We start from the raw sequence: 26,793 nt of genomic DNA on the forward strand, positions 1-26,793 counted from the left end.
CGTAATTCTAACGTTAATTTATTTACTTCTATTATTATTCTAATAGTGCAACACAATAATAGAAGTGAGTGAGTATCCCCTCGTTGCGAATTCTTTAACAGCGCGATCATTCAATAAATTTACTTAAGTTATAATTTTCAAACTTTTTCCTTATTATCTTAAGATGAATTTCGTCCCGAAACATCTTTAATACAAGTCGGCTATGGCCGAGCAAAACTCAATATCTCTAACCGATATACCACGCGCCCATCGGTCAAGCCTCGCCAACATTATTAATACACGCCTGAGCGCGCTCCCCCGAGAATTTTTTCGGTACCTTTTAATTCGCCGAATGCCTAAGTTTCTTTATCTCATTTTAAAAACAGGAATGTTAAAACAGAACATTAATTTTTATTACGTAAGTTAAACAAAACTGATTCAGATTATTTTAAAACATTTTAAAACTAGTAATAATATAGTGCCACATTAAAACAATAATATTCCTATTTTTAAAATGTGAACAATTTTATTCCTATTTTTAAAATATGACTCTATTTTATTCCTATTTTTAAAATATGACTCTATTTTATTCCTATTTTTAAAATATGACTCTATTTTATTCCTTTTTTTAAAATATGACTCTATTTTATTCCTATTTTTAAAATATGACTCTATTTTATTCCTATTTTTAAAATATGACTCTATTGTATTCCTATTTTTAAAATATGACTCCATTTTATTGCTATTTTTAAAATGTGGCAATATTTTATTCCTATTTTTAAAATGTGGCAATATTTTATTTATATTTTTAAAATTCCTCAATCTCAAAGTTTTGCTGGTTTTAAAAATTCGCGGGGATTTTTGAGATTTGAGGTTTTGAAAAGCGACATCTATGCGTGGTGCCCAAATACACCTTGACTGCCTTCCCTGAGATAGCGCGCTTAGGCCTGTATTAATAATAAATTTACTTTTGTTAAAACTTTAAAACTTTTTCCTCGTTATTTTAAGACGAATTTCGTCTCAAAACATCCTTAATTAAAATAAAACTTACAAAAAAAAAAATATTTCGTCGTGTGGAATCGAACTGCGACCCATGGTTCTGCCGCGCTAAAGGCAACTGTTCTAACCACCATACCACGAGCCTAGTTATCCAAGCCACTATGCGTGGTGGCCAAATACACCTTGACTGCCTTCCCTGAGATAGCGCGCCTGTATTAATAATAAATTTACTTTTGTTAAAACTTTAAAACTTTTTCCTCGTTATTTTAAGATGAATTTCGTCTCAAAATATCCTTAATTAAAATCAAACTTAAAAAAAAAAAAATATTTCCTCGTGTGGAATCGAACTGCCACCCATGGTTCTGCCGCGCAAAAGGCAACGGCTCTAACCACCATACCACGAGCGTAGTTACTCAAGTACATATTCTAGGGGTATTTTTTTATAAAGCTCGCGCATGCGTATCAGATTCTTGGTCACAGCATGACGTCAGCAAACCACCGCCGGTATTCCACTGGGGAATTTTTCATCGTTTCCCTCTCGTGGGCCCGTATATTTCAATTGACACCCGAGCGTGCTCGACGGGCTTTAAGTCTTCCGTTTATAAAAATATAACTTTTGAACGCCATCTGGCGTGCAAAAGTAAAAAGCCAGGCCAGCTTTTTTTCTGTTTTCGTGTTATGATTTGTCATAATAAAATATCATTAAAACTAGTTTGTGAGCAGTAAATTTGGCGGTATCAACTGTGGAAACAGAAAGGTTCAGACGTTGGCTCGATTCTTGGGCATTTATGATTTTGAAACGATGCTAAATCCCGTGGAAAAGGTTAAAGCTTCTCAAGAGATCTCACAATTTTTTCAGCACTGCATGTTCGACAGTCAGAGCTGTGACTACAAGTATGTGAAAAAGTTGAAACGTTTAACCATTTAGATTATTAGTTGTTTTACCATAAAAACTTTCAAGCAACTTTACAAGAGTTTCGTCCCCCGTTTTTGGAAGGAATTGCTTTAGAACTCATTTTGATGTCAACTCAACTTCTTACGGGTTCGTAAGTGGTAAGTGTAAACTCATTAAAATCAAAATTCACGCCTGTTGCATTTCGAAATCTATCTATACCTATATAAATCAAAGTCCTGATTGACAGACTGACTGATAATAAACGCCCAGCTCAAACCGCTTGCCCTAGAAGTCTGAAAGGTTGCAGGAACGTTACTCATAAGTAGTAGGCGCGTACTAAGAAAGATTTTTCCAATCCGCCGCCATCTTATTAAATGGAGCCCAGAAATGTAAAAAATCTTCTCTATGCAACAAAGTCCGCGCGTTTCAAGCGATTTCACAAATATTTAGTACACTGGTTTCCTTTAACCTATAGACGGGCTGAATGGCCTTTTGGGTTCGATTTGTTGGCATCTTTTTAAATGGCGGCCGAAAAATTAAAAACCCTTCTTTGTGGAATAGTGTCCGCATGAAAAGTAATAAAAAAGTCCCGACGGGCTGACGGGCAACGCCGAGTGCCTTCGGTCCTAGGGTGCTACAAAATATTAGTCGTCAGTAAAATCTACCCATTCTTTATATCATTTTGATGGAAGTTCTTATTACACGCGAGCGACGCCGCGGGTAACAGCTAGTCTACATATAACTCCAATTTGACATTGCAGGACTGTACGTATTGTTCAATTTGGACGCAAAGGAGTACTTTACATCATCTCTTGAACTGAGCAGCATGGGAATCAATGCTCACGTCAGTCACAACCAAAATATAACTGTTAAACTCAATTCGGATGTCATCAAAGTAGCGCCGGAACGAAGTACTATCGTTTCTATGATTCAGGTAAACTAAACATTTAGTGGACAACAAAAATTTCTTAGTTGACAAAGATTAACCACATTTTCTTTCATAACAGATTGTTGAGAAACGACTAGCACCTCCTTACATTGACCGTTGTCAAGATTACAAGGGCGGTACCAGAATTGTAAACTCAAAAATTAGTATTTCTTTTAATTTTCAACTATTTGACAGCCAGGCTGGGCTGTCAAAACGGTTTGTGGGCCCCGGGGAAGCTGAGGAAATTGGGGACCAGAATAAAGACAGCTCGTGCGGGCCCCCTAGTAGTTTAAAAGAGAGAGGTACAATGGAGTAGAAATGTTGGTGGGACTTCTACGGCAATGAATGTCTCCCAGAGTACCTTGGTCACGCACCTACCTTTGGTAGTGATTGTTAAGTGCTGCCACATAGCGCGATTTAAATATAGAAGCTAGTTCTCACGAATTAGCTTCTATTTTTAAGACCCAGGGGGCATTGTCAGCGTTTTGATAGGTCAATACGGTAAGAAAACGTCGACTATGCCCCCTGTGTCTTGAAAAAAAAATGTTTCGTACCGTGTGGTCCTACCAAAATCCCGGGGATGTTGGGAGGACTTCGTTGCCGAACATGGGGGTACAGTGGTTACGTTATAGGTATGGGGGTTGCCACTCCATCTCACCTCTTTTCTCCAAGCTAGAAGGTACGGACCCGGGAAACTGATCGAATTGCCGTTTCTTCTTGACGTCCTGCTATTAAGTTAAGCTAGCGATGTTTATTGTGAAACTAAATTAATTTGTTTGTGTTTAAATTAAAAATTTGTCTTGTTACGTAAGGATGCTGTTTAAGAGAGTAGAAATCTTGGCTCAAAATGTGAATGGTCAGGGCCGGATTAAAGGGGGGTCCAAGGGGGCACTGGCCCCCGGGCGCAAGGCTTGTTGGGGGCGCTTAGAAAACGTGGGCGTGTTCAGCAGTGAGTGACAGTTATGACGCCCATAAACGTCAATAACAGACTGACAATATTATGTTTTCAAGAGTAAATTAAGAAGTAAAATACTGAGCTTCGATGAAACTTGTATTTATCGTAGTTCTTCTACAGTTTGAAAAGATTGTGAAGCGGCAGTGGAAAATAAGTTAACAATTTTCGTTAAAGGTTATTGTAACTTCTATTTTCTATACTAAAACAAGGTTTTGATAGTTTTAAATACTTCAAAACGTGAAAGTTTTAAAATAGAGCTAATTTTGCTACTTGAAAACTGAACATACTTCGACAATGGAAAATAAAATACGTCGTTTGACTGAGTGACAACGAAATAATGGTGTCGCCTTTTGGTGAAAGGTTCTGTACCTCGCGACTCACTGAGCGGGCCATGGGCGTGCCAACTACGGGGGCAGCGAAAGCCCTCGCTGAAATTTTCAACTCTATTGGACTTTAACATTAGGCAGCCATTTTGCCCCCACTCTAGTAGAAAATTTTGGTTCATGTTGGCGCGCCCCTGCGTGACATGCGAAGCCTTAACGATAATAACAGGGCGACATCGCTACGGTGTCGGTTCCCTCAAGACGTCGCCACCAATGATTACTTTAACAGTAATAGATTAAAGATACAAGCAGGAGTTCATAATAACCCCCCTTCGGGGGGAAGTACGAAACTTGCCATAGAGCTAATGGTAAAAATCGCAAACAACAAGATTTTGTCGTTGCGCATATAAAGGACTATCCTGTTGATGGACATACAACTTTACAATAGATTGTAGTAGTATCTATACTCCTTGGTTTTCGTTCCAAAACTTGGCTGGGAGCGAGTATGTGGACGTAGAAACACGATGGAATTCTTATATTAAAGATACTGCGAATAAATTTGTCCATACCGTTTTAATTTAACCACGGAATTCTCACTCACACATAACTCAACAAAACATCATTGACGATCGTTTAAATGTTATGTAGAAAACTAGAAACCATCGCTAAGCCAACTTCTTAGCCAAGGCTTAATGTACACCGCGGCTGACAGCGCCGACAGACGCGACTCGCGAGCCATTTTCGCTCCCAAAATCACAAGATAAAAATAGTGCTAACCCGGAATATGGGAAATTAATGCGCGTGGGGTAACTATTTCTTTGTGAGTTAAGCGGTGTATAAATCCGCTGAGCTTTACGGCGAAACTTTGTTGTTACGGGCTTTTTAACTAGTTTCGTACTTCCCCCCTGAAGGGGGGTTATTATGAACTCCTGATACAAGGCAATCTCGGTTCCGAGGGACAATAGGCACATTTTTACGAGGCTATTGTTAGTGTTTCACACTCCTTGGCGTATTTTACTCATGATGTTTTTGTGAAAATAACCGGTAACTGGGTTTTGTTTGGATTGCGAGGTGATGGATTGTGTTGTTTTATGTGCAAATATAGACAGTCTCCTCGATGTGAAGGCAAAGCTTTAAACTTCGTAATAAGAAACTTCAACTGTATGGAAAAGTTACAAAAGCAAAGGTTAAGAAAGTAAAAACGTTTATTTGTTCTTAAGACCAAGACTGTTACACAATTAATAACATTAATAAAGCCAATAGCCATGAAAGCAATAGAAAATTAGTTTAACCAGGGATAGATTTAATTTTAGAAGAAGGAATGGAGAACGGTTAGTATTTACTTCAGTCCGACTCATAGCCTATAGCTCCTCCCTCCAAGACGTAACGAAAAGTTTAAATTATCTTATTGGCTCACTTAAACTACGTTTTGATGACGTTGCTGACGGGGAAGGCGAAAAATACGTAATTCCTTTTTACCTCTCTCGCTATGACCCACCTCTTCTTTCATACGATGACGCGCGCCCTCATTACTCTGTTCTCCATTCCTACTTCTAAAATTAAATCTGTCTCTGGTTTAACGCGATGCAGATAGAGTTCTTAAAAATTATTTTTACTGAAACGTTAACAAATAAGTCGATGAAGTGTCGTCATGTGTGTTTCTGACATGAAAATACATTCATAAATTCTAATTTTAAATTATATATGCCAAATATAGCAATTCAAGAGACATTTTACACAATTGTTTTATTTTATAACGAAACATTTTTGAGACCGAGACCTAATTTTGATTTCCTTGTATTTTCTTCAAAGCTGCATCGTTCATCTGCAAAGTGACAACCGCATAGGTCACACATATTCCCAAAACAGATAAAAACAATTCTTTCCTAATTGGGAAAATTCCTCCAGCTTTTAAATAGGTCATTCTTGTTTTGAAATGCAAATACAAGAGATGCAGTTCTCGTTGACGGCAAGGAAACACGACAGCATCGGTACACCGAGATAGTAACGTTAAGCAATCCCTAGAATTGTCATGGATTTTAGACGCGAAAATGATCATTATTGCCAAGACCGTAATATCCAGTAAGTTAACAAAGACTGTTGTGGAAATACTAATCCAATTATTCGTATAAAATGAAGAAGCTTTAATTAAGAAGACACAACTTTGACTCGAACCAAGGAGGGTTGAAGTTATCTATATTAATACCAAGTTTTGAAATACATTATTGGTAAAATACTATGAATTTGTCACGCGTGATAAGAAATAACTGAAGCTGATAGTCCACAATAATATGTTTTATTTGTTGGTGTATGTCGGTTAGTAGTTGATTAAGTAGAAGAGAAAATACTACGTAAATTCCTGGTATGAATACGGCGAAGCTGAAAACACACGATGTTATAAGTACTTGTTCCAATGATATAAATATGTTTCTTAGTTCCAAGGTAGCGTTACTCGTGTCACATTGGAAGCAGAATCTACCAAGAGAGTCGAGAATTTTAAAGGGGCTAACCGGACCTTTCCCGGGTACTAATTTTTATTGGGGTTGGGACACTAATTTCCAAAAGTAGTAAATTGGTATATGGTGGCGCCATCTATTCAATATCTTTAGAAAATCTGGTCCCAATCTGTTGGAGTAGGGATATATAGCTTTGAGACATTTTCCCGACAGCAGCGCCAAAATAGAAACAGTGGCGATAAAAGGAAATGAAGGCAGACTTACATTGGGAAAGGTCCGGTTAGCCCCTTTAAGAACCACATTAGCCCAAGAAAAATTAGGTTCTTTATCTTTGATATATATTGAAAAGGATTTACTAAACGACTTCATAGACTATGAAGACATAATTGATAAATTTCTTGAGTTAGAAAGAAATTTAACTATAGAGCTATTTCAGTGGGGGAAAAATTTCGTCTGCTACGAAAATTGGGCCTGCCTTTGAGTGTAGGGCGGCCATTTTATGAGGGTTTTCTCTATGGGCAAATAGCATTGGTGACGTAGCCATTACCCCCTCTGAAATAGCTCTATTGAAATCAAAAAGAAAATTAAATATGCTGTTAAGTCTTTAGTCAATTAAAGATATAAAAATAGTATGTCTCTCAGATTCTCCTAAACTGCTCTGTTGGGGGGGCTGGGGCCCCGGACCTAAGGCCTTGCCTAGGGCCCATAAAATTGTTAATCCGGCCCTGACCCCAGTGTTTAATGACGGTCAGTAGCAACACGAATTCAAAATGAAATTTCTTCCTCCGAGGACTGCGACTTCTGAAGATGCATTTCCATTGAATTTTCAAGTTTCTTTCCGTCTTTTTCTTTCTTCCTTTATAAATTGCCACTTATATGTTTATAAGTGGCCATAATGTTTTTGAGTAACGGGTTTTTCAACATTAGGCTGCCGTTACATCTAAGTCTCACCTGGCATTTCCATGGTGTCACTGACGTTATGTTTCGAGAGAAAGATAGAGAGAGGGGGAATAGATTTCTTGGTTTTTCATTTTATCATTTTTTGAAAACTAGCTGATTACGGGCCCCTCTGATATCCGGGCCCTAGGCAATTGCCTAACTTGCCTAGTGGTTAATCCGGCCCTGATGATTGAACTAGTATTTTCTAGAACAGGTACCACTGTGTCTTGAAATGGCGTGTTGTCCAAGTAGTTGCTTAATCTCTTTCAACGTTATTTAACTCATTATACATATACATTTACTTTGAATCGATCCTGTTAGTGGTAGACGTTGGTTCTCTTTCATTGGATTATTTTCAGTTCGTTCCATTATCACTATGTAAACTTAAACTGCCCAGTTCTGTTGACCTTTCGTAACTATAGTAAATATGACAGTCAATTGTATTCGTTACTGGCGTGTTCAAGAGAAAAACCAAGTAGCCGACTAAATTATGTTGGCAAAACAATCGTAAAAGTGATCCTGGTGATGCAGAGCCAATTGAGTGGATATTTTTGTGGTTTAAGAGTTGCCAGGAATTTGATGATCACGTTTCCAAATTAAACTCTATCTATAACATCGAAACAAGATATTTAGCATACAGTAATACTTATTCATATTATATAACTTCTGTGTTTTTGATAAGGAAAAGACATTTTGCGTGTTACAAAGAATTTATTCGCATATTCTCAAGAATATTCGTAGAAGTTGGTTTAAAAGGGCAGGGTTATCGTACAAGCCTAACTTTATCGAACCATATGTTAAAGTCACAAACAGATATTTATTTTATCATATCAACGTCTTAACTTTGTACCCTTACAAAGTATTAGGCCTAGATCGCCGATCTGTAGTAGGCTAAAATATAATCAATATTATTGATTTACGTCAGTAATTCATGTTACTTTTATCAAGATAATATCTCTCATTTTCTCTAGAAATGTCAATTGTTTCTGAAACAAAGAGAAAATAGGACCGGAACTAATGGAAAGACATGCAAACAAATCGATCTAACAAAGAGAACATGTTTTGTGGACCGCAGAAGTTTGTGAATTCTATCCTGAGAAGTATAAGACACAGTATATTACATACCATTACTGTTCTAGGCGGTATATTTATTAGTTCAGATCACCGCGCCACCTATGGAGCTTTGTGCGTTTTCAGCTTGTACCTGACTTGTATGCCAGCAGGGGGAACTATTCAGTCTTTAAGGCGTAGTATGTGGTTTTAGTGAGTAAGAAATGATTCAAAAACTCTTGTTTTAATAAGCATCTTCGCTGTTATTAAGAGGGAAAGACACGGGGGTGCAAACTCTGCCTTCCATCTCGTTTCTCGGCGGCTGCGCTCTACTCTTCTTGGGTCCATAAAATGCGCAGAGACGGCTATTGGTCAACCCCCAAGTACGTCTCCATACTCAGGGTTGCCTACCCCCTTTCTTACATCAAAGAGGCTTGTACAGCAAGCAAGTGTCAATCCCTGCTGAAAGACACTTTTGAACGAGTTGTATTGAATGTAGCCCTGATGTTTCATCTTAACCTTAGATCAAGCAGACGATACTGCGTCCCCCCCTTTTTAAAAAGGTTCTATTGAGTCTTAAAGCTTTATACTTCTCTGGATAAAGGTCATTAACTTTTGATAACAGAGGAAATACAATTAAACGCCCTCTTTCAGGAGAGAATAATGTATTTTACTGTCGTATATTCTTATCCCTTCAACACAACAATCATAATGACTTTTTTCATGGTCTCAAAGGAGTTTGTCGTTATCAATTGTATTCCTCGAATGGTTAATAGTCCAGCTAACCTCTTTGAAAAAAACAAGATGTGCCCGGCTGGGCACAGAATACTTTTGCACGGCAACTGTCGAATTACTATTATTACTATCAAAAAATGGCCCAGGGATGGACTCATAATAGTAGCCACAGCGTACCGAACTTAAAAGGCGTATAGAAAATTTACGTGAATAGCCGTAACTATGCTAAAACGATTACCCGTAATTCTAACGTCAATTTATTTCCTTCTATTATTATTATTCTAATAATGAAACACAATAATAGAAGTGAGTGAGTAGCCCCTCGTTGCGAATTCTTTAACAGCGCAATCATTCAATAAATTTACTTAAGTTATAATTTTCAAACTTTTTCCTTATTATCTTAAGATGAATTTCGTCCCAAAACATCTTAAAATAAAATAATACGTAAAAAAAAATTATTTCGTGTGGAATCGAACTTGCGACCCATGGTTCTGCCGTGCAAAACTCAATATCTCTAACCGATATACCACGCGCCCAGTATTCAAGCCTCGCCAACATTATTAATACACGCCTGAGCGCGCTCCCCCGATAATTTTTTCAGTACCTTTTAATTCGCCGAATGCCTAAGTGTTTTTATCTCATTTTAAAAACAGGAATGTTAAAACAGAACAATAATTTTTTACTTAAGTCAAACAAAACTGATTCCGATTATTTTAAAACCTTTTTAAAACTAGTAATAATACAGTGCCACATTAAAACAATAATATTCCTATTTTTAAAATGTGAACAATTTTATTCCTATTTTTAAAATGTGAACAATTTTATTCCTATTTTTAAGATATGACTATTTTATTCCCATTTTTAAAATATGACTCTTTTATTCCCATTTTTTAAATATGACTCTTTCATTCCCATTTTTAAAATATGACTCTTTTATTCCCATTTTTAAAATATGACTCTTTTATTCCCATTTTTAAAATATGACTCTATTTTATTCCTATTTTTAAAATATGACTCTATTTTATTCCTATTTTTAAAATATGACTCTATTTTATTCCTATTTTTAAAATATGACTCTATTTTATTCCTATTTTTAAAATATGACTCCATTTTATTCCTATTTTTAAAATGTGGCAATATTTTATTTATATTTTTAAAATGTGGCACTATTTTATTCATATTTTTAAAATTTGGTACTATTTTATTTATATTTTTAAAATGTGGCACAATTTTATTTATGTTTTTAAAATGTTGCTGCACAATTTTATTTATATTGTTAAAATGTGGCACTATTTTATTTATATTTTTAAAATGTGAAACTATTTTATTTATATTTTTGAAATGTGACACTATTTTAGTACTATTTTTAAATTAAGATGCTAATTTATTTATATTTTTAATATGCGACGCTATTTTATTTATATTTTTAAAATATGACTCTTATTTTATTCCCATTTAGAAGTGCAAACAATTCAATAAGATTATAATAATTCGTGATATTCAATCATCTAAGCTAATTCCTCAATCTCAAAGTTTTGCTGGTTTTAAAAACTCGCGGGGAGTTTTGAGATTTGAGGTTTCGAAAAGCGACATCTATGCGAGGTGCCCAAATACCCCTTGACTGCCTTCCCTGAGATAGCGCGTTTAGGCCTGTATTAATAATAAATTTACTTTTGTTAAAACTTTAAAACTTTTTCCTCGTTATTTTAAGATGAATTTCGTCTCAAAACATCCTCAATTAATATAAAACTTGGAAAAAAAAAAATATTTCCTCGTGTGGATTCGAACTGCGACCCATGGTTCTACCGCGCAAAAGGCAACGGCTCTAACCACCATACCACGAGCCTAGTTGTAAAAGTCCAACTTCAAGAGATATTTTTTTAGAAAGCTCGCGCATGCGTATCAGATTCTTGGTTACACCAAAACTTCAGCGCAACAACGCCGGTATTCCACTGGGGAATTTTTCATCGTTTCCCTCTCGTGGGCCCGTATATTTCTATTGACACCCGAGCGTGCTCGACGGGCTTTAAGTCTTCCGTTTATAAAAATATAACTTTTGAACGCCATCTGGCGTGCAAAAGTAAAAATCAATAGACATATTTCTAATCTTGTCTTCTGGCTTTTATACGCGGTTTACTCAGTGCTTAATATTCGGTCGTGCTACTCGTACAAGCAGGAGTTCATAATAACCCCCCTTCGGAGGGGGGAAGTACGAAACTGGTTAAAAAGCCCGTAACAACAAAGTTTCGCCGTAAAGCTCAGCGGATTTACACACCGCTTAACTCCCAAAGAAATAGTTACCCCAATGTTTAGCGCCCACGCGCATTAATTTCCCATATTCCGGGTTAGCACTATTTTTATCTTGTGATTTTGGGAGCAGTGTGGGAAATAAGGCACTTTCACAGGCCAATAGCCAGTTTAAAAATTACCTGGGCCAGTTTAAAAATTAAACGCTTTGGGGTCTACTGGCCCTGGTGGCCACTTAATTAATTCAAAGTTTTTCCCCTCAAGATTTTGGATCATTAAATAAATACTATGTTAATCCCTAAGATTGTCTCGTCTTTGCTTCTATGCTGTTTGCTTGCTTGGCCTGAATTGTGTATGTGGGAGTGGGATGGGATTATGGGTGGGTTTCGTATGTCTGTCTACGCTCTACACAGTGTAGAATCTGTAGATGAAGTGATTTTTGCAGTTAGCTAAAGCATGGCTAAAGGGAAGATAATCTCTCGGTAGTCTTGTTTGGGTCTGGTCTCTAGGGAAAGGCAGCCTGCTGCCTTTGATTGTATTAGAGTCTATGGGAAGATAGCAATGGAGTGTCAACTCCCTCCCTACGGGCCGAATTTTTTAATTTAGCATTACTCAATAAAGACTTATAGTTCTTAATTTAAGACTCCAATATTTTTAAATACTCATAACTATATATCTACTAAGCCTACGCCCTAGCAAATATTGTCCAGAATAGATAATTTGGCCCTAAATTACGAAAGCCTGATTTTTTAGGCTAAAAGTGGTAGGTGGCACCGTGGCCAGTTTTTTAATTAAAATACCTAGGCTCTACTGGCCACAGGTCCAGTTTTTAAAAAATCCTTATTTCCCACACTGTTTGGGAGCGAAAATGGCTCGCGTCTCACGTCTGTCGGCGCGGGCAGCCGCGGTATACTTTAAGCCTTGGCTAAGAAGTTGACTTTGCGATGGTTTCTAGTTTTCTACAAAACATTTAAACGATAGTCATTATTGTTTTCTTGTGATATGTGTGAGAATTCCGTGGTTAAATTAAAACAGTATGGACAAATTGATTCCCAGTATCTTTAATATAAGAATTCCATCGCGTTTCTACGTCACATACTCGCCATTTTACTTAAGGACGGAGATCCCTGCCAAGTTTTGGAACGAAAACCAAGGAGTATAGATACTACTACAATCTACTGTAAAGTTGTATGTCCATCAACAGGCTAGTCCTTTATATGCGCAACGACAAAATCTTGTTGTTCGCGATTTTTACCATTAGCTCTATGGCAAGTTTCGTACTCCCCCCCCGAAGGGGGGTTATTATGAACTCCTGGTACAAGCAAATTTTGAGAATCTAATTTTCCCAAAACGTTCATCTTAAGACCCAAAAAATGAAAAGGGTTTGGGTACGTAAAGGTCATCATAATTCCGGGACAATTACAGGATCGAGACTGTTCAACGCTAAAACGGTGTTCACCGAGAGTCAATGGGCTCTACGTGGGTCAAGAATAACCAAGTTTTTGATGTTTATTGCCTGTTGCTACTACACCATTATTTTTTTAATGGACTATTTTCGGTATCCAACGGTAATGACCCTGCACAGAGGTGACGCCAATGAGGCCGAGTTTCCAACAATAACGCTGTGTAACGCAAATTGGTAAGATATTCCTTAAATATTTCAATGCTCATCTTCGTTAATGGAATTAGGTTTTGAATATGGATCTCCCATTCGAACTGGTTTGTAGTTCAAGCACATAGTTTTCAGACTAGGAGGATTCATACCATTTACACCAGGACAAAAGGAGAGGCTACTTTTTACTGCACTTTGTCCCCCAAGTAGCCTGTCATCCTGTTGTAAATGGTGTCAATCCCCCTTGTCTGAAAACTTTGAATACAACCTTTTAGTTAGAGCAGGAATACATAGATTTATTCGACTTGGAATCTTTAACGGGTCATTTTCTCTTCCTTCTGTTTGAATTAAAGGGGAGGAGGTGTAGAAATTATCGCCCCTGACGTCATGAATCATGCGTTTGACGTAGCCTTGACTCCCGCGGCCCATAAGGGCCGCACCCGAATCGAATGTAATCAAATTCTCTTTGCGTGTTCTGAACGAGTAGACCTAGGGTTGATGGGTGTCCTATAGATAAGAATAGCCAATAAAACTCGAGGAAGGGGAAGCGGCCCCTTTAAATTTTTTTAAGCCCTTCCCCTTACCTTCAATCAGATATTAGTAGGGGGTCTATCGCCTCTTAAAGATCCCAAGTAGAATAAATCTATGTATTCATGGCAAGGGGTTAGATTTGGAAGTTCTAAATTTTAAAATTAGCTTCCAAGCTGCAGTCAAGTGACTCAACTATAGTTCTAAATACGGATGATTTTTAGGATACGCAGATCGTATTTTTGCCAGCGAGCCAGTGAAGATGACCCCCAGTCGTTTAAATTTAAGATGATGGAAAGTAGTACAAAACAAACCAGAAAGGTTTGTGCCAGACCACCAAATTACAAGGTGAACTATAAGTTTTTTGGAAAGCTCTGGGAGGTTTAAAGAAAAGGGCGGCTCCATTGGTGCCCCTTAATTAAAGATGACTTTTCTACTACACAGTTGCTAAGCTTGGTAAAGGCTAGTTTAGCCAAAGGCAAGAACCAGTCAGACCTAATGCATTAGGTCTAATTGGTTCCTGCCTTTGGCAATATAAAATTCGTGTCCAGAAGGTTAGCCAGAATGCTAGGGGCGATAATGGAGCCGCCTGTTGCTTTAAAGAAAAAAGCCAGGCCAGCTTTTTTTCTGTTTTCGTGTTATGATTTGTCATAATAAAATATCATTAAAACTAGTTTGTGAGCAGTAAATTTGGCGGTATCAACTGTGGAAACAGAAAGGTTCAGACGTTGGCTCGATTCTTGGGCATTTATGATTTTGAAACGATGCTAAATCCCGTGGAAAAGGTTAAAGCTTCTCAAGAGATCTCACAATTTTTTCAGCACTGCATGTTCGACAGTCAGAGCTGTGACTACAAGTATGTGAAAAAGTTGAAACGTTTAACCATTTAGATTATTAGTTGTTTTACCATAAAAACTTTCAAGCAACTTTACAAGAGTTTCGTCCCCCGTTTTTGGAAGGAATTGCTTTAGAACTCATTTTGATGTCAACTCAACTTCTTACGGGTTCGTAAGTGGTAAGTGTAAACTCATTAAAATCAAAATTTACGCCTGTTGCATTTCGAAATCTATCTATACCTATATAAATCAAAGTCCTGATTGACAGACTGACTGATAATAAACGCCCAGCTCAAACCGCTTGCCCTAGAAGTCTGAAAAGTTGCAGGAACGTTACTCATAAGTAGTAGGCGCGTACTAAGAAAGATTTTTCCAATCCGCCGCCATCTTATTAAATGGAGCCCAGAAATGTAAAAAATCTTCTCTATGCAACAAAGTCCGCGCGTTTCAAGCGATTTCACAAATATTTAGTACACTGGTTTCCTTTAACCTATAGACGGGCTGAATGGCCTTTTGGGTTCGATTTGTTGGCATCTTTTTAAATGGCGGCCGAAAAATTAAAAACCCTTCTTTGTGGAATAGTGTCCGCATGAAAGTAATAAAAATGTCCCGACGGGCTGACGGGCAACGCCGAGTGCCTTCGGTCCTAGGGTGCTACAAAATATTAGTCGTCAGTAAAATCTACCCATTCTTTATATCATTTTGATGGAAGTTCTTATTACACGCGAGCGACGCCGCGGGTAACAGCTAGTCTACATATAACTCCAATTTGACATTGCAGGACTGTACGTATTGTTCAATTTGGACGCAAAGGAGTACTTTACATCATCTCTTGAACTGAGCAGCATGGGAATCAATGCTCACGTCAGTCACAACCAAAATATAACTGTTAAACTCAATTCGGATGTCATCAAAGTAGCGCCGGAACGAAGTACTATCGTTTCTATGATTCAGGTAAACTAAACATTTAGTGGACAACAAAAATTTCTTAGTTGACAAAGATTAACCACATTTTCTTTCATAACAGATTGTTGAGAAACGACTAGCACCTCCTTACATTGACCGTTGTCAAGATTACAAGGGCGGTACCAGAATTGTAAACTCAAAAATTAGTATTTCTTTTAATTTTCAACTATTTGGCAGCCAGGCTGGGCTGTCAAAACGGTTTGTGGGCCCCGGGGAAGCTGAGGAAATTGGGGACCAGAATAAAGACAGCTCGTGCGGGCCCCCTAGTAGTTTAAAAGAGAGAGGTGCAATGGAGTAGAAATGTTGGTGGGACTTCTACGGCAATGAATGTCTCCCAGAGTACCTTGGTCACGCACCTACCTTTGGTAGTGATTGTTAAGTGCTGCCACATAGCGCGATTTAAATATAGAAGCTAGTTCTCACGAATTAGCTTCTATTTTTAAGACCCAGGGGGCATTGTCAGCGTTTTGATAGGTCAATACGGTAAGAAAACGTCGACTATGCCCCCTGTGTCTTGAAAAAAAAAATGTTTCGTACCGTGTGGTCCTACCAAAATCCCGGGGATGTTGGGAGGACTTCGTTGCCGAACATGGGGGTACAGTGGTTACGTTATAGGTATGGGGGTTGCCACTCCATCTCACCTCTTTTCTCCAAGCTAGAAGGTACGGACCCGGGAAACTGATCGAATTGCCGTTTCTTCTTGACGTCCTGCTATTAAGTTAAGCTAGCGATGTTTATTGTGAAACTAAATTAATTTGTTTGTGTTTAAATTAAAAGTTTGTCTTGTTACGTAAGGATGCTGTTTAAGAGAGTAGAAATCTTGGCTCAAAATGTGAATGGTCAGGGCCGGATTAAAGGGGGGTCCAAGGGGGCACTGGCCCCCGGGCGCAAGGCTTGTTGGGGGCGCTTAGAAAACGTGGGCGTGTTCAGCAGTGAGTGACAGTTATGACGCCCATAAACGTCAATAACAGACTGACAATATTATGTTTTCAAGAGTAAATTAAGAAGTAAAATACTGAGCTTCGATGAAACTTGTATTTATCGTAGTTCTTCTACAGTTTGAAAAGATTGTGAAGCGGCAGTGGAAAATAAGTTAACAATTTTCGTTAAAGGTTATTGTAACTTCTATTTTCTATACTAAAACAAGGTTTTGATAGTTTTAAATACTTCAAAACGTGAAAGTTTTAAAATAGAGCTAATTTTGCTACTTGAAAACTGAACATACTTCGACAATGGAAAATAAAATACGTCGTTTGACTGAGTGACAACGAAATAATGGTGTCGCCTTTTGGTGAAAGGTTCTGTACCTCGCGACTCACTGAGCGGGCCATGGGCGTGCCAACTACGGGGGCAGCGAAAGCCCTCGCTGAAATTTTCAACTCTATTGGACTTTAACATTAGGCAGCCATTTTGCCCCCACTCTAGTAGAAAATTTTGGTTCATGTTGGCGCGCCCCTGCGTGACATGCGAAGCCTTAACGATAATAACAGGGCGACATCGCTACGGTGTCGGTTCCCTCAAGACGTCGCCACCAATGATTACTTTAACAGTAATAGATTAAAGATACAAGCAGGAGTTCATAATAACCCCCCTTCGGGGGGAAGTACGAAACTTGCCATAGAGCTAATGGTAAAAATCGCAAACAACAAGATTTTGTCGTTGCGCATATAAAGGACTATCCTGTTGATGGACATACAACTTTACAATAGATTGTAGTAGTATCTATACTCCTTGGTTTTCGTTCCAAAACTTGGCTGGGAGCGAGTATGTGGACGTAGAAACACGATGGAATTCTTATATTAAAGATACTGCGAATAAATTTGTCCATACCGTTTTAATTTAACCACGGAATTCTCACTCACACATAACTCAACAAAACATCATTGACGATCGTTTAAATGTTTTGTAGAAAACTAGAAACCATCGCTAAGCCAACTTCTTAGCCAAGGCTTAATGTACACCGCGGCTGACAGCGCCGACAGACGCGACTCGCGAGCCATTTTCGCTCCCAAAATCACAAGATAAAAATAGTGCTAACCCGGAATATGGGAAATTAATGCGCGTGGGGTAACTATTTCTTTGTGAGTTAAGCGGTGTATAAATCCGCTGAGCTTTACGGCGAAACTTTGTTGTTACGGGCTTTTTAACTAGTTTCGTACTTCCCCCCTGAAGGGGGGTTATTATGAACTCCTGATACAAGGCAATCTCGGTTCCGAGGGACAATAGGCACATTTTTACGAGGCTATTGTTAGTGTTTCACACTCCTTGGCGTATTTTACTCATGATGTTTTTGTGAAAATAACCGGTAACTGGGTTTTGTTTGGACGAATTTCTAAAGTATTGCGAGGTGATGGATTGTGTTGTTTTATGTGCAAATATAGACAGTCTCCTCGATGTGAAGGCAAAGCTTTAAACTTCGTAATAAGAAACTTCAACTGTATGGAAAAGTTACAAAAGCAAAGGTTAAGAAAGTAAAAACGTTTATTTGTTCTTAAGACCAAGACTGTTACACAATTAATAACATTAATAAAGCCAATAGCCATGAAAGCAATAGAAAATTAGTTTAACCAGGGATAGATTTAATTTTAGAAGAAGGAATGGAGAACGGTTAGTATTTACTTCAGTCCGACTCATAGCCTATAGCTCCTCCCTCCAACACGTAACGAAAAGTTTAAATTATCTTATTGGCTCACTTAAACTACGTTTTGATGACGTTGCTGACGGGGAAGGCGAAAAATACGTAAGCATTAGGTCTAATTGGTTCCTGCCTTTGGCAATATAAAATTCGTGTCCAGAAGGTTAGCCAGAATGCTAGGGGCGATAATGGAGCCGCCTGTTGCTTTAAAGAAAAAAGCCAGGCCAGCTTTTTTCTGTCAGGGCCGGATTAAGGGGGGGCCAGGGGGGCACTGGCCCCCGGGCGCAAGGCTTGTTGGGGGCGCATTGAGTTCAAGCTAGGGCTTCCTAAATTTTGCATAGAGTTAAATTTTTGAATTTCAATTTCCTCAGTTTATTATTAAATTAAATTATGTTCCTCTCGTGTTCCGTCAGAATTTTGGAGGTATGTGGGAGAGGGGCCCTGTAAATACAAAAACTGGAGCCCATTAAGAATGATAGTGAGGGCGAAAATATCGAGTTATAACTTATAGCAGAGGATTTCAGCCATTCTCTTCAGCACAACAGAGAGAGAAAAAAAATCAAAAACCACGATGATCTCGGCTTTGCGCCGAGGCAGGCGCGTATGACATACAGTAAACCTTGCAGTTTAAGTTACCTTCCCTCTTTGACTCCCCTAAGAGAGGAGAGAGAGTCAGCTAACGCTTATATCGTTATACGAATACGATTGTTGATTGGAGGGCGTAAGACCCCGTGACTATGTTTCAAAACCCTCTATCCATATTTTTCGAGTGCAGGTGCAGTGCGGTAGCACCCAAAGAAATTAGACTGTTTCAATATTTTTAAATTTTTTCATTTAAAAATGAGTGAATTCGGAAAGAAATCAAGTGGTGCGCAAAATAGGAAAAGACTTTTGGAGAAAACAAAACGGGAAAAAGACCTTTTAACTAAAGTTTCAAAAATAGACAACTTTTTCATCGGGAAGCAAAAAAATTGTGAGCTTGCCCAAGTTGCCCAGCTTGAAGAAAAAGGGACTCCGACTGAAGCAACCGAGTGCCAAAAAAATGAAGGAGCTCCAAGGGATGGCGAAATATTATTGCCGTTAATGGTAAAGGATTATTTGAGATATCATACTTTTAGAGACAAGATTTTAAATTGGATCTATTATTTGTACTACTGACCAAGCTGCCAAGAGTAAGAGGCAACTAGTTTAATGACGTCACGACGGTCACGTCAGTGCCCTTATCTCTTACCGCTGCTTTTCGCTTGGTAATATTATATTTTAATTCCGGATTTGTGATTTGCGTAACATAATAGGATGCACAAGAAGAATGTGAAGAACCACATCCTCTTCTCGCTTGTTGTTCAAAATCAACAAAAACGATATTCAATTCCAATTCCGAAGAAAAACCACCTGAACATATAGAAGCCTTACACCAATCCAAAAAGCTGCCCGATTCTTGTCTTAATATAAACACATTTGGAAATGATCCAGCTCTTTGGGAAATGAATTCGGAAACTCAAAAGTTGCTTTTGGCCAATCCTGTAAAACAAAATGTTGATGATATCGATTTTGGCAGAACAGAACGAAAATTTGGAGAAAAAATCAGATATTTATCGAAAAACATTTTCGAGAGAGATCTAGTCAATGGTGAAAAAATCAAAAGAGAATGGCTATTATACTCGAAAACTGCAAATGCTTTGTATTGTTTTCCATGTCTTTTATTTGCGACAGATACGAACCCTAATTGTGTAAAGTCTCCGTTTGTCACTCTGAAAGACGGATTTACCAACTGGAAAAAACAGTTTGAGAAAGTTGAATCGCACGAAAAGAGTGCTAGTCATTTATCGAGTCAATATAAATTAATTTTACGAGTTAATAGCGTAAACTCTGAGACGGCGATTGACATGCATTTAAAAAAACAATTTGAAACCGAAATTGATTATTGGAGAAATGTTTTACGAAGAGTTGTCGCGACTATTAAGTTTTTAGCCACAAAAGGCCTAGCTTTTCGAGGACAAAATGAAATCATTGGATCAAAATCCAACGGAAACTATCTGGGTTTATTAGAACTTATAGGAGAGTTTGATCCGTTTTTAGCCAAACACCTATCTGATAGGGGAAATTTAGGTCGTGGTCATGTTTCTTATTTGTTTTCTTCCATTTGCAATGAATTTATAGAACTGATGGCCAAGAGAGTACAAGAAGTAATCGTAAATGAAATTAAGTCCGCGAAATATTTTTCTATAAGCGTAGACTCCACTCCTGATATCTCAAAGATAGATCAACTAACGTTGATATTTCGATATGTTCTTCCCAATGGCGACCCAGTAGAGAGATTTTTCAAATTCCTCCCTTCAGTTGGACACAAAAGCGCAGAAATGCGAGATGCAATCATTTTAGATTTAGAAGCGCAAGGAACGGACATCAAAAACTGTAGAGGTCAGTCATATGACAATGCTCGGAATATGTCAGGTGCGTATGCCGGACTTCAAGCATTGATTCGAGAGAAAGCTCCATTTGCCGACTACATTCCATGCGCTGCACACTCTTTGAATCTGGTTGGAACATGCGCCGCTGACTGTACCACCATATCTACAGATTTTTTCATGTTTCTTCAGGCCATTTTCGTGTTTTTTTCCTCCTCAACTCACCGATGGGAAGTTCTATCTAGTCATTTAAAGAAAAAAAAGAAACTAAAACCATAAAATCACTTTCGGACACAAGGTGGTCAGCCAGAGAAGACGCGTGCAATTCACTATCGTGTGGATATGGTGAAATTAAGGAAGCATTACTTGAAATATCAAAGGACACAATGCAAAAATCGGCCACACTTCATGAAGCTAAATCTCTTCTAGAAAAAATGTGTACCTTGGAAATCGCCTTTATGATCGTATTTTGGACTCCTGTCTTAAATCGAATAAATTCAACTAGCAAAACTCTTCAAGAAGAAAAAAATAGAGTTATCAACTGTAACATGTCTGTATAACTCCTTGATGGTGTACATAAGTTCATTGCGGGATGAGTTTGATCGCTTTCAAGCCGAAGCCGAAGCTTTGTGTGGAAAAAGCATATACAAATGGGAAATAAGTAGGACGAAAACACGAAAAAGAGCAGTTGATGAAGGTAAAGCTCTGGAAGTTGTATTAACTGGGAAAGACAAAATGAAAATCCAGACATTTCTAGTCATAATTGATACATTCAAGAATGAACTTTCTAAAAGGGCTAATGCCTATCATTCCCTGCAAAGTCGTTTCAAGGTATTGCTTAAAGCGCCTATGCTCACTAACGACGAAATTGAAGGCGGTTCCACATTGCTTGCAGAGTATTATTCTAGCGATATTGAGCCCGACATTTACCACGAGTTACTACAGTTAAAAGGATTACTTCCTGCTTTCGGTTTGAAGACTGATAATATTACAGCTAAGCAAATTTTAAAGCTATTATTAGAGAAACAGTTAAGTAGTTCCTTTCCCAATGTCGAAATTGCTTTAAGGATTTATTTATGCCTTCCCTGTTCTAACTGTTCGGGAGAAAGATCTTTCTCAACACTGAAGAGAGTAAAAAACTACTTGCGTTCTACAATCGATCAGGAAAGACTTAATTCTCTATCTATACTTTCTATAGAGTCAGATATTTTAAATAGCCTTAGTTGGGAGGAAACTATTAACAAATTTTCTGTATCGAAAGCGCGAAAACGTAATTTTTAATAAATTGCATTTCATTTTATAATAAACAACAATTGAGGTTCCTATTTTCCTGGCTTAGGGGGGGCGCACATTATCTCAGACCCCGGGCGCAAAACGGCTTAATCCGGCCCTGGGTGAAGTAACTTATTTCATCTTTTAAATCTATAAATAAACTGCGTTTTCATGATAATATATGAATGTTAAGTTAAATTGATTATAAAGAGTGATATATTGTGAGGTTTGACCATCATAAACTCAATGTCGCTAGCTTGATCAGTTTTCTTAATAATTTTATTGCATATTTGTAAGACTTTAAGGACCACCACGTTTGCGTTTGCGTTTTAAATGAATTTTTAGTTAATTATACATTTAAAACCCAATTAAAAATGGGACGATATGTGAGGGAAACCGTAAAAAACGAGGCTTAGCCGCTGGCTCTGATGCGACGCGTCGTGTCAAAGTCAGGAAAAACCCAGCTGTTTACCCCTTTCCTGTCATTGGACGTAATGCTAGCCAATCCAAAAGCGATACACAAATGACATCACGGTCTCTTTATGTTATTAGAAAAATGGCGCTAAGCGGAATGGTTTATTTGGTAAATAAAAATAATAATATAAATAATTAAAGACTTATAACGTATTTTCGCTAAATATTTTCGTAATTTACATATTTAAAAAGGATTGTAATATAATTGTAGTCCTTTCCTTGAAATGATTACTTCATATTTAAAGAGCTACGAGGATTTGGTTTCACGGCTGGAGCCAGTGATTATGGAATTGGAAAGACAAGAAAATGTTCTGGTTGTGGGCCATCAAGCCGTCCTGAGATGTCTTCTCGCTTACTTCTTGGACAAAAATTCTGGTGAGTTACTCCATCAATTTAGATAATATTGTAAATCCGATATCCACAACTTTAACGGATTCCAAATTGATTTGCATGAATTTTCTGTGACTTCAAATAGATTCCTATGATTTTTCCTTGACTCCATAATTTTCCCATAATTTTCTTTGATTTTCCATGAATGCAGTTGATTAGAATTATTTTTGTGGTTTGATTTTTGCTGATTTTCGGCAAAATGAATTTACATTACTCGTGATTGCAGTGCGAACCACATTTCTTAAAGTAAATGGGTGATAGCATAACATTATACCATAAAAGAGCGGCCTTTTTCTAAATATAAAAGAAAAAAATGATCTCTTATTTCAAATAATTAGAATTTAATCAAAACTTGAAAACGAGGGCTAATGTGCCATCCGCCATTGGTTTAGTGGCGTCTGCTAAATCGAACCTCTAACTGCTACGGGATTGGTTGAATTCTCACAGGCTGAGAAGCAAGGGTACGGTAGGTTCATTTTAGAAGACGCCACTAAAGCAATGGTGGAACAATAGTCCTTGGTTTTTAGGACTAATTAAATGCTAATTATTTTGTAATAAAAGATCATTTATTTTTTATTGTTTTTCCTTTTATATTTAGAAAAAGGCCGTTCGTTTAAGGTATAACCAGGGATAGACGTAATTTTACAAAGCAGGAATAGAGAACGGTTAGCCTTCAATTCACTCAGGCTCATGCATAGCCCAGTATAGAGCCCCTCCATCAAACAAGTCTCGGGTATTTTAAATTATCTTATTGGCTTACTTAAACTACGTTTTGTTAACGTTGCTGACGTGGACGGCGAAAAATACGTAGTTCCATTTTACCTCTGTCGCTATGACCCACCTCTTCTTTCATACCCCCTCGTTCCGGTGAAGGGGGTCCGGGACTTTGACGCGCGCCCAGATTACTCTGTACTCCATACCTGCTTCTAAAATTATATCTATCCCTGGTATAATGTTATGTTACCTGATCTATCCCTTTTAACGAAATACAATTTGTAAGTAAAAAAGATGACTCGGGCTACAATTACGCTGAAGGTAATTTATCCTAATGTTTTAATGCCCTTTTATTTGAAAATTTGGTTAAAAACCTATTGCACGCATATCATTATAATTTCTAAATAGTGCTAATTGTATTATCTTTTTTATTTTCCAAATTTCTTTCTTTCTTTTTTCCAATCTTGCTCCTCCGTTAATGTTTTAATCCACGTTCAGACGAGTTGACTAAGATACCTACTCCATTGCACAAAATACTGAAGCTATCAACTTCCGGGATTGGCGGACGTGTTGAGGAAATACAAATTCCGATTCACAGTGTTGAAGATGATAGGCTCTTGTAGAGATTTTAAGGAATTAACTTAGCATGAATTTAACATAGGCTTGTCCTGTATTTAATCTCTTAATTAATTTAAAATGCAATTAAAACCTCATTTTTTACATTTATGATTAATCTATTCAAACTATATCCGATGGCTCCTCACCTGTAAAGCCATGTTCACACATACGAATCCCGTGTAAGTGTGAACATAGTTTATGCGTTCTTCTTAAAACAAGTTCAAACATAATTTTGCAATACTCCGTGTGGTTTCCAAAGTGCTAAGGTCGTAGAGCAACCAACAATCATCTGAAGCTAATGTCTCGCATTCACTATAAACAAATGTTTATAAGATATGTTCCATAAGTTTGTCACTGGTTACTGAGAGCTTGTCATGAAGTGACGTAGGTGAAACGTCAAAGATTCTAGTAAAGCGACGCCATGTGAGGTTCTGTCATAGGCTTAGTACCGACTAAATAAGAAGATGGACTCCAAAATCGAGTGTAGTCAATTCTCGCTTGTCGTTCTCGAGCTAGCTCTCAGTAAGTCTCTAGCATTACGAAGTATAGGTAGTGTCATACTTATGGAACATATCTTATTAAATTATGCTTTAAAGTTACGAAGTGTGCAACATAAACTTGAGAAATTCCTGCCCAATTCAATTCTCGCGAGATACAGTGCACGGTCAAGACCCTATAAGGCCTTGATAATGGTTGCGGAACGTTTCTCAACACGTTTCTAGCCCCGCTAGTTTTTCGAGTGCATCCGACTACCCACTAACTTTAACTAACTAAATAACGGGGTACCAGCGCATAACTCAGTTTGTTTATTATATAACCACACGGAGTTAAAAGCACAAATTTATAAATTTTAACTCTGACAGAGAAAACAACCTTCCATTGCGTTTTGAAGTTGAAGCGCATCGCCTATGGATGCAAACTTGAAATGATTCAACTTGACGTAAATGCAGTCGACACTCACCGTGACAAACCAAATGTGAGTTACCATTTAACTTTATAAGAAATACACATGTCTTCGACGATAATAAGATATAAAGAAGTGGGAATGAATCACGCGCCTCAATCGGGCGCGAAAGAGGCCCTTTTGATGTAAAAAGTTGTAAGCAACCCTCAATATCAGGACATACAAGGTACTGATCCCTGGCCGTCTCTGCGCACTGTCACAATCCCCCAAGCAGACAAGTTTTGTATTCATTGTTGGATCCATGTCAAGTCTTTAACATCACGGACTGCCCTCTTGTACGCTAATTATGTCCTTGAGAATACCCAAAAGATAGAAAACACACGAGTTTTCAATCTTTTTTGGTATTCTCAAGGACATAATTAACGTACAAGAGCGCAGTCCGTGATGTTAAAGACTTGAGAGGGATACAAAAATTGTTCCCATGTAATGGGTGCTGGGAGATCTTCAAACACCATGAATCTTGGGATAGGCATACTTTTACGCATTTTATACCCTTCTGCTGAGTAAAAGTACAAAACGTTTCTAGATTGAAGGCTATTGAAATTGTCTGTAGTTCTAAACAAGCTGGGTACTCGGTTTAAAGTCGTACTCTACATTGTTGGATATTTCCTTGTTTCAGGGGCCAATGTTTAGGGTGGGGCCATATCTCCGTAACCAAATGTTGTACACCCGATGTTCTTTGATACTTCCACTCAGATGGACCCAATAAACATGCTCCTTCATTATTGATGGACTTTTAAAAAATACCCCGTATAACCAGTTTGATAATAGGAATTTATATACGTATACTTAGGAACGAATAAGTGTTACCATTTACATCAGTTACTGGGACTTGCTCCCAATAAGATCAAATATTCATTCCCGCTATTTTAAAATAAGTTTCTTAATGAAGTAATTTTCTGAAGTGCATAATTTGAAGTGGCAGGCTCTTCCATTTACAGATTCCAGGTGCCATCGAAGAAAAATTTCGAACAAGTTCCTTTAATGGCAATTCGAAACCATCGCAACGGGTTTAATTTCTTTTAGTTTAAATTTTTTAATTTGCAAAGTCTTAAATATTTGATGGTTTTCTTACTTAAAAGTAAGTTGTGTTTAGAAACGTATTTCATTACATGAATATTATAAATTTGAGCATTATTTTTAGCTGATAGTAGAGAAAAAGATTTTAAAATTACGTTTGGGGGTCTATTCTTTAAATTTCGATTACCTTTTATATTTGATTTCAGTAGATAAGCTACTTAAGTATGACTTTCAAAATTAAAAGAAAAATACTCTTTAACTTAAGTATTTAAAATGGACGCTTAAAAATATTTGAACAAAATTTCAAACGATACAAAATTAATTTTAACAATACAATAGTGGTCGAGTGGTTGTTGAAAGGCTGATAACGGATTAAAAAATTAGTGATTTCAGGAAAAAAAGTAATTAAGTCGATCAAGGCTCTGATATTACATTTTTTAAAAAACTTGAATAAATTATTTCTCTTAAATTTTCTTGCGTATTTTTCACAAATTTCTTATGAGAATTAACGTTATTGTTTAGGGAGTAGTATAAAGGCTGGTTTTAATGACCCAAAACGTGGAAAAACTTAGAAGTATAAAATATCTTAGTACATCAAACCGCGTGAAATACATCATTTGACGTGAAAACCGTTGAAAGTGCCTCTTATAACGATTTAGGGATATTGCGATGAGCTTAGCTTATACGTGTCACGGTTGAAGTCTATGAAACAGTTCAAGCTAATTTAAATGATTTCAAAGATAAGAGAACCTAATAGTTTACTAATCACTTGTGCTCTAGCCATTAAAATATATTCTTATGAGTCCATAAACATTCATTCATTCTAGAGACAATGATGTTTTAATGGAGG

At 37.5% G+C, this 26,793-nt stretch overlaps 2 protein-coding genes and 1 long non-coding RNA gene across 3 annotated transcripts; all 3 read left to right on the plus strand.

Moving 5' to 3' along the window:
* Window positions 1–1,843: 1,843 nt before the first annotated feature.
* On the plus strand, window positions 1,844–3,117 carry LOC149587415 (uncharacterized). The gene is made up of 4 exons (XM_089863783.1): window positions 1,844–1,872; window positions 1,940–2,031; window positions 2,635–2,807; window positions 2,881–3,117. The coding sequence occupies exons 1-4, from the start codon at window positions 1,844–1,846 to the stop codon at window positions 3,115–3,117; spliced, it is 531 nt and encodes a 176-aa protein (XP_089719909.1).
* Window positions 3,118–22,485: 19,368 nt separating this feature from the next.
* LOC149587416 (6-phosphofructo-2-kinase/fructose-2,6-bisphosphatase 1-like) lies at window positions 22,486–24,060 on the plus strand. The gene is made up of 2 exons (XM_089863662.1): window positions 22,486–22,612; window positions 23,840–24,060. The coding sequence occupies exons 1-2, from the start codon at window positions 22,522–22,524 to the stop codon at window positions 23,962–23,964; spliced, it is 216 nt and encodes a 71-aa protein (XP_089719788.1). The 5' UTR covers window positions 22,486–22,521; the 3' UTR covers window positions 23,965–24,060.
* Window positions 24,061–24,831: 771 nt separating this feature from the next.
* Window positions 24,832–26,412, plus strand: LOC149587417 (uncharacterized). The gene is made up of 2 exons (XR_016380327.1): window positions 24,832–24,935; window positions 25,865–26,412. It is a non-coding gene; the product is annotated as an uncharacterized LOC149587417 (long non-coding RNA).
* The last annotated feature ends 381 nt before the right edge of the window (window positions 26,413–26,793 follow it).

Source organism: Phalangium opilio, unplaced genomic scaffold (assembly GCF_054372755.1).
Source record: "Phalangium opilio isolate 3A_F unplaced genomic scaffold, DU_Popi_V2 ptg001170l_1, whole genome shotgun sequence".
NCBI classification, from domain to species: Eukaryota; Metazoa; Arthropoda; class Arachnida; order Opiliones; family Phalangiidae; genus Phalangium; species Phalangium opilio.